This window comes from Vicia villosa, linkage group LG1 (assembly GCF_029867415.1).
Source record: "Vicia villosa cultivar HV-30 ecotype Madison, WI linkage group LG1, Vvil1.0, whole genome shotgun sequence".
In the NCBI taxonomy this organism is placed as follows: Eukaryota; Viridiplantae; Streptophyta; class Magnoliopsida; order Fabales; family Fabaceae; genus Vicia; species Vicia villosa.
Genome location: NC_081180.1, coordinates 58,576,057 through 58,584,273, shown reverse-complemented (window position 1 = coordinate 58,584,273; position 8,217 = coordinate 58,576,057). Strand labels below are relative to the sequence as shown.

Here is an 8,217-nt window from a genome sequence, read left to right as displayed (position 1 = left end):
TTGCTTTTGATCATACAATAACTTTAATATTGAGTCTCTTTTTGATGAGGCATGAGATGTTTCTCTGATTAGGTCACCATTATCAAGGTTGAAAGCTACTGCCACCGACTTTAATTATTATTCTCATCTTGAAAACTTCATATGGGTCTTCAGCGGAACTTTCAGCTTTATACTTGTAAGTACATAGATCTACATTCTCCCCCTTTTTGATGATGAAAACGCATCTCTCAAGGAGGTGGTAAAAGAAAAAACATATTTATGTTTGAAGTGATTAAACTCCCCCTCAGTTAAGTAGAAAGTATATTCTACTTCCCCCTAAGTGTATACTTCTTCCCCTTGGTCAAAATCAAAAAGGTGTATAAAAGCCATGCAATGCCAAAAGTAAGAGATGCAAACATAAGCACATATATCAACATTAGCACATATGAATTTTAGTTCATGCATATTTGTTTATGAAAAATAAGTTTTCTTTAGGAAGAGGTTTAGTAAAAATATCTGCAAGTTATTTAAATGAAGTTACAAATTCAAGTACGTAATCCCCTTTTTTAACATGATCCATAGTAAAATGGTATCTAACTTCAATGTGTTTAGCTCGAGAGTGAAGTATCATGTTTTTTTAGGTTTATGGCACTCATATTTTTGCATCTAATTGGGATAGCTCCAAGATTGACGTCATAGTCACTGAATTGTTGTGTCATCCAAATAATTTGAGTGCAACAACTACTCGTAACAACATATTCTGTCTCAAATGTGGATACCATTACACTTGCTTGTTTCTTACTATGCCATGGGACATGCGAGTTCCCAATCTAACACCCAGCAAAATCGAAGTCAGAATACCGAACTAAGTCATAATCCTCTCCTTAGGGTACCATAAACCTATTTGTTGTGTTCCAAATAGATATCTCATGGTTCATTTGGCCCTAATGAGATATGATTCTTTTGGGGATGCTTAAAAGCATGCACACATGTCGACAACAAGCATTATATTAGGATGTGATGCAATTAGATAGATAATAGAGCCTTTCATACCCCGATACTTACTTTTTTTCTACTGGTTTTCCATCTTCGTCCTTGTCACGATTGCATGAGGTTGACATTGGGGTTGCTATTATCTTGGACTTCTCTATGTCGAGTCTCTTTAATAGTTCTTTAAGGTTCCTTAACTAGTTATAAAGGTTCCTTAACTAGTTTGATGCATTTGAAGTCTTAGGAAATATTTGAGCTCCCCCATGATTAATATTTCAAATTCATTCTGCACCATTTTAGAAAATTCTCTGCAGAAGGATTTTTTTAGTAGCATCAAAGATGATATTTGAGCCCCCTCATCATTGACATTTCGAATTCATTCTACACCATTTTAGAAAATTCAAGATAGGTTTCTTGATGAAAAGAGTTTTATCAGTTTGTCCTATATGGAACCTGTTTTCAAGCAATAATTAACTTAAGCGGTCATGCCAAGTTCTATGGGCTTGTTTCAGTCTATATAATGTCTTATTAAGCTTGAAAACATTATCTAGAAAGGTTGAGTTGATAAAAGCTGGTGGATGATCAACAAATACCTCCTCTTGGATGTAACCATTTAGAAAAATGCTTTTTACACCCATTTGAAATAATTTGAAATTTATGATGATAGAGAAAGCTAATAACATCCTCATGGCTTCTAATCTAGCTACAAGAGCATATGTTTCATCAAAATATAGTCTTTAATGTTGATTGTATCTTTTCGCAATGAGTCTATATTTATTTCTTAAGGAATTTCCATCTTCATCCAACTTGTTGCAAAAGACTCATCGGGTACCAATTACTAGATTAGCCGAGGCTTATGGAACAAGTTCCCAAATGTTATTTCGTTCAAATTGATTTAACTCCTCTTGCATGGCAAGAGACCAATTTTACTCTAATATAGCTTTGTTGATTCTGATTGGTTCAATTTATGAAACAAAAGCCACATAATTACATACCTTGCTATGGCAGTGTTGAGATGTAACTCCGTTAGAAATATCCCCATTAACATTCTGAATGGGATAGTCCTTAATAGTCCTCCGTTGATTCTCTTAATTTGATTTATTGAATATTTCTATTAGGACTCTGGACTTCATTTTGTCTTTGATTTTTTAGTTTCACTTGATTTTCATCTTCCAATGGTGTTCTTTAAGGTATACCTGCAAAATTAGCGACCTCTGTTTCTAGTTTCTACCAACTAGGATTTAGTTCATCAAAGATAATATGTATGAGTTCTCCCATAGTCATGGTATATTTTAAAACAAGTTTTAAAAGGATTTTCATCAAGATTCTTTATAGACCTTGCATGTAGAGGAATTAAACAAGCTTTATTACCATTGTTACACAACTTACTTAATATTAAGTAACTTTTACAATAAAACTTTAATTAATTAAAACAACTAAAGAGTAAGATTAGGAATCTTACCAAAAATCAAAGAGTCAATGATTTTTTCTTATTGTTATTATGAAAGAGATTTAATCCCTCTTATTGGTATTCATCGGTACATTTCGGTTTCTCTCCAAAGCAATTCTCCCCGTTAGGCCTTGTGCTTGAGGGTTTGAGTGAATTCCAGTTTCTCTCTTTAAAGCTCCTCCCTCTTTTGGGCTTCATGCTTGAGGGGTTGTGTGCATTTCAATATATATATATATATATATATATATATATATATATATATAAATATAAAATACTTCATCTGTTTGGACCATATACTTGAGGAGCTATGTGCATTCCAGTCTCTTCCCTATAACATTTCCCTCCTTATAGATATCATACTTGAGGAACTGTGTACATTCTAGTCTTTTTTAAAGTTAGGTGCAGACTCAAATATGGAGTAATTGGGTCGAGTATAAAACTCGAGCATAGATTGTTCCCAACACAAATGGGCAAAACAAAATGCACATATATAATAGAGACATCCAATTAATAACATATTCACTTCAATAAGTGGATATAGCTTTAAGAGCATATTAATTATCATAAATGGCCTCAGGTAAAAAAAAATTAGAGATTTGATGCTCATTCATTGTTACTTGCTAAATAGAGAGATAAATACTATAATGAAAAATGAATTGACCATAAGAAACTCAAAATCTAAAAGACCTTATTAAAAGTGGCAATCCCACACATTTAAAACATATTTTTTATACCATTCACATCCAGATAAAACACTCATTAAATTTCAAGTTTGTGTATTCTAAGTGTAAAAATTTAAAAAATACTAAAATGTACATAATTTTTTATGTAAAAAAAGAAAAGAAAGAAAATAGTTGGGTAGAAATTTGGCAGAGTTTGGAAAGCGATTAGGAGGCAGAGAACGTGAGTGGGTTATGTTGGTTGTGCTACTGCTGCTGCTATGAAATGATGATAGTGGGTTTGTTTGATGATGATGACTCACGCCGGCAGCTTTTTTACTCTCTCAATTGCCACGCCTGCTCCCACTCACTCATCTTACTACTAATTCACTACTAGTATTTCTTTTTAGTCTTATTTCTCTCTTAAAAAAGCTAATCCACTAACATCTCTTCTTTTTTATTTCACATCTTTTTGTCAGACAATTCTATTCTAAACACCACCTAGCTAGGACATGCTTCCTATTTATTTGACCAGAATAAGTAATTACTCTTCTCTTTCAAGTTTTTACAATAAGCCCTCTCCCAATAAAATAATACTATAACCTAGAAAAGAAAACTCCACTGCCATATTATTCCCCCATATCATCGATTACACAAAAAGGAATGGGAATTAAATTATTCAATGAGCATGTCAAATATGCAATGAATATGAATATTATTTTAAACTTTGAGTGAAAGGGTTAAATATTGATCTTCAAAATATATTATAAATACTATCAATTAAAACTTTTTTTTTTCTAATTGATGGATACGTACATCTACAAAATTGTAAAATGTCACAATGTGACATATCTTGTAAAAATGGTATAAGAATGTCACATCACATTTTATAATGTCAAATGTGACATTTTATGTTAAAATGTTATGTCATATCCTTTAAATATAATAGAAATTAACAGAAAATTTTATTAAAAACAACATTTCATAATTTTTATAATGTATTATCAATTTTAAAAATATAAAAAATTATTTTAATGGATACTTACAATTTAGTAAGTAGTTTATTTATTTATTCTTAAAATTTTACTAAAAATTCAAAAGAAGAAAGGAGAAAGAATAAAGAATTTTAATTTCCCCTAAAATATCTAATCTAGAGAATAAGAAATTTTTTTATTTATTTTAAATAAAAATTAAAATTAAAAACTCACGTACCAATATCTTATATGACCTCTTTTTCATATAAAAATATGTTGTCCTCTTTAATCTAATGTTTCTTATTTTGTATTTTATTATAAGTTGTTTTTCAATATAAATTAATCATTAATATTATGTATTAAATATATTTAAAATATTTATTATTTTATTTTCATTAATGTTTATATTTATCTTACTGAGACAATTTTATAAAAAATTTAATTTTTGTTTTTCATACAATAACAATTATTTTTTTAATACGTGTAAAAATAACAAAAATTATAATAAAAAACAGATGTACTATTAATCAAAATCATGAGTATCTGAATCCTTTCTTACACCTACATATTATTTTCTTAATATTTATTAAAAATAAACCTATTCTTATAAGGTAAAAAGAATGTATCAAAATTGAATAGCTTGAAATCATACGTATAGTGCTCCCAACTCCCACAGTTAAAAACACATCACTAGGGCCATCCATTGCTTGTGCTGAGAAACAACAACTATATTGGTTTTGGTGTATCTATCTATTTGGTTAAATGGATACATTGTTTAGGCTAGTCAATTTTCAACAACAACAACAACATCATCAATATCAACCCGATCCTTCCCTCAACTCCACCACCACCTTAACAACATCAAGTAGCTCTAGATCCTCAAGACAAACCACAACAACAACCACAAACTATCATTATTACCAACATCAAGAAGAAGACGAAGAATGCTTCAACAACTTCTATTACATGGATCATAACAATACCAATGATGAAGACTTATCTTCCTCTTCTTCTAAACAACACTACTACAATTATCCTTATGATCAACAACAAACTCACCCTCATCATCATCATGTATCCACTACTACAATCACTACTTCTTCTCCAAACACAAACACAAACTTTAATACTATTAACACCCCCACCACCACTGATATTAACTACTCATTCTCACCCACTCAAGAATATTTCAACTTCGACTTCTCCTCCGGTAACTCATGGTCGCAAAACATTCTCCTTGAAACCGCACGTGCCATTTCCGACAACGACACAAACCGAATCCAACAACTCATGTGGATGCTCAACGAGCTTAGTTCACCTTACGGCGATACAGATCAAAAACTCTCAGCATATTTCCTCCAAGCTTTGTTCAGCCGCATGAACGATGCAGGTGACAGAACCTACAAAACCTTAACATTCGCGACGGAGAAAACATGTTCCTTCGACTCAACGAGGAAGATGTTGTTGAAGTTCCAAGAAGTTAGTCCATGGACAACGTTTGGACACGTGGCGTCCAATGGTGCTATCTTGGAAGCATTAGAAGGTAACCCTAAACTTCACATAATTGATATCAGCAACACGTATTGCACTCAATGGCCAACGCTTCTCGAAGCGTTGGCCACTCGCTCCGACGATACACCGCACCTCCGTTTAACCACGGTAGTCACAGCCGTCAGTGGTGGCTCCGTTCAGAAAGTCATGAAGGAAATAGGAGCCAGGATGGAGAAATTCGCGAGGCTTATGGGAGTTCCATTTAAGTTCAAAATCATTTTCAGTGATTTAAGGGAGTTGAATTTAAGAGAGTTGGATATTAAAGAGGATGAAGCTTTGGCTATAAATTGTGTTAACTCTTTGCATTCAATTTCCGGCGCCGGGAACCACCGTGATAGTTTGATTAATTTTCTTCGTGGATTAGAGCCTAGGGTTATGACGGTGGTGGAAGAGGAAGCTGATTTAGAACATTGTTTTGGCTCAGATTTTGTGGAAGGTTTTGGAGAGAGTTTGAGATGGTTTAGGGTTTATTTTGAAGCACTTGAAGAGAGTTTTTCGAGAACCAGTTGTGAGAGATTGATGCTTGAAAGAGAAGCTGGTAGAGGTATTGTTGATTTGGTTGCTTGTGATGCTTTTGAATCAGTGGAGAGACGCGAAACGGCGTCGCGGTGGAGGAGGCGTTTGCAACGTGGAGGGTTTACTACGGCGGCGTTTAGCGATGAGGTTTGTGATGATGTGAGAGCGTTGTTGAGGAGGTATAGAGAAGGGTGGTCGTTGACACCGTGCTCCGCCGCTGATGACGGAATATTTTTGTCGTGGAAGGATAAGCCGGTTGTGTGGGCCAGTGTATGGAGGCCTTGACTGACGTACGGTGGCTGTGACGTCGTGGGTGACTCGCACGTGTTTTATGTTTTTTTGGCACGTGCGTTTGGGATTAATTAGTTGAGAGACAATTTTCTGGGTTATATTATATATACTATGGGTTCCTTTTTCTTTTTTCGAAATATATAAGTTTGGTAATTAATTTAGGGAAGCATAATAGGAATGATTAAAAGGATTTGCTTGTATTAAAAAGGAATTTAACGAGGTAATTTTTTTTTGTGATATTTCATGATTTATTTTTATTTGCAAAGGAATAGGGTTTGTATGGTCTTTGATATTTAATTTGTACTATGAAATACTAAATATATAAAGTAAATTTTCGTCTAAATTTATTCGTCATGAATAATAGTTTTGTGTTAAATTTTTATATGTTTCCAAGATTTGGAACTCAAGAAATCAAAATCATTAAATTTTAAAAAACGTATGATTAAAATTGTCCTGTTAAATCAGCTTATTAGGATCTGTTTGGTGAAAATAGTGGTTAACTGATAAGCTAGCTTATAGCGGATGGCTGATGACTGATAGCTTATGACTGATGGTTGAGACTGATAACTGATAAACTAATTGAAGTCTTTGATAAAATTAACAGTCCAAGTAACTTATAAATATAAAATGACATAAAAGATATTTAATACATAATTATTTAATTTAAAATTAAAATAAATTATAAAGAATAAAAATTAGTTTATGCGAAAAAATAAGAATAAAAAAGGAAGAAAAAATGATAAGCTATAAGTCATAAGCTAAAATGCTATTTGAAATAGCGTATGGAAAATAAGCTATAAGCTAGTAAAATAAGATATAAGTTAGTGATGAAAAGACCATTATCAAACAGGTCTAAATTTTCATATGTGTTTATAAGCTATAAGACATAAGACATAAACTCTGTTTGGTAAGACATATTTTCGAGCTTATAGCTTATGTCTTATGTCTTATAAGTTCATATGATAATTTAGACCTGTTTGATAACTGTCTTTTCATCACGAGCTTATAGCTTATTTTCCAGATGCTATTTTAAATAGCGGTTTAGCTTATGTCTTATAGCTTATTATTTTTTCTTCCTTTTTTATCCTTATTATTTTAATTAATATCCATTTTTAACCCTTATAAATTATTTTAATTTAAAATAAAATAATTATATATTAAATATCTTTTATGTCATTTTACATTTATAAGTTAATTGAACCGCTAATTTTACCAAACACTTCAATTTGCTTATAAGCTATATCACTCTCAACCATCCGCTATAAGCTATAAGCCATCAGTCATAAGCTATAAGCTATAAGTTATCAGCTAGCTTATCAGTCAACCGCTATTTGTACCAAACAGACCCTTAGATAGTTGAGCAGATGGTGGGGATTAAAATTGTAATGGAGACATGAGACAAAGTTAAGAAGGCATATGATGGAGATGAAAACTTCAACAAATGTTGCAAATGAGCGAAAGTGAATCAGTTGTAGAATTCTTTTTAAGACCGACGTTAATAATAATCCAAATGAAGGCATGCATTACTTAGAAAACTCCCTTTTACTTTGGTTAAAAAGGGGGTTTATCCCGATTTAATAGGCGAGATAACGAAGGGCGTCACGAAAACTTGTCACTTTTTTCCTCGGTTATAGATTCATCGGCAGAAAATTTGTACTAGGCACGAGTTCGATCCCATACAATAGCAATATCGTAGTTTATAGAAAACACAAGTTTTCCTTTCAGTGAAAAAATTCACCATATAAGAACGTAAGATGTTCTGGAAAAGCCAATTATACCTTTCTGACTCCAAGAACTTTTTTTTTAA

At 32.3% G+C, this 8,217-nt stretch overlaps 1 protein-coding gene across 1 annotated transcript; it reads left to right on the top strand.

Moving 5' to 3' along the window:
* Positions 1–4,705: 4,705 nt before the first annotated feature.
* Positions 4,706–6,708, top strand: LOC131607159 (protein SHORT-ROOT-like). Its single transcript, XM_058879186.1, has one exon. It carries the CDS (start codon positions 4,815–4,817, stop codon positions 6,402–6,404), a length of 1,590 nt encoding a protein of 529 aa, XP_058735169.1. The 5' UTR covers positions 4,706–4,814; the 3' UTR covers positions 6,405–6,708.
* The last annotated feature ends 1,509 nt before the right edge of the window (positions 6,709–8,217 follow it).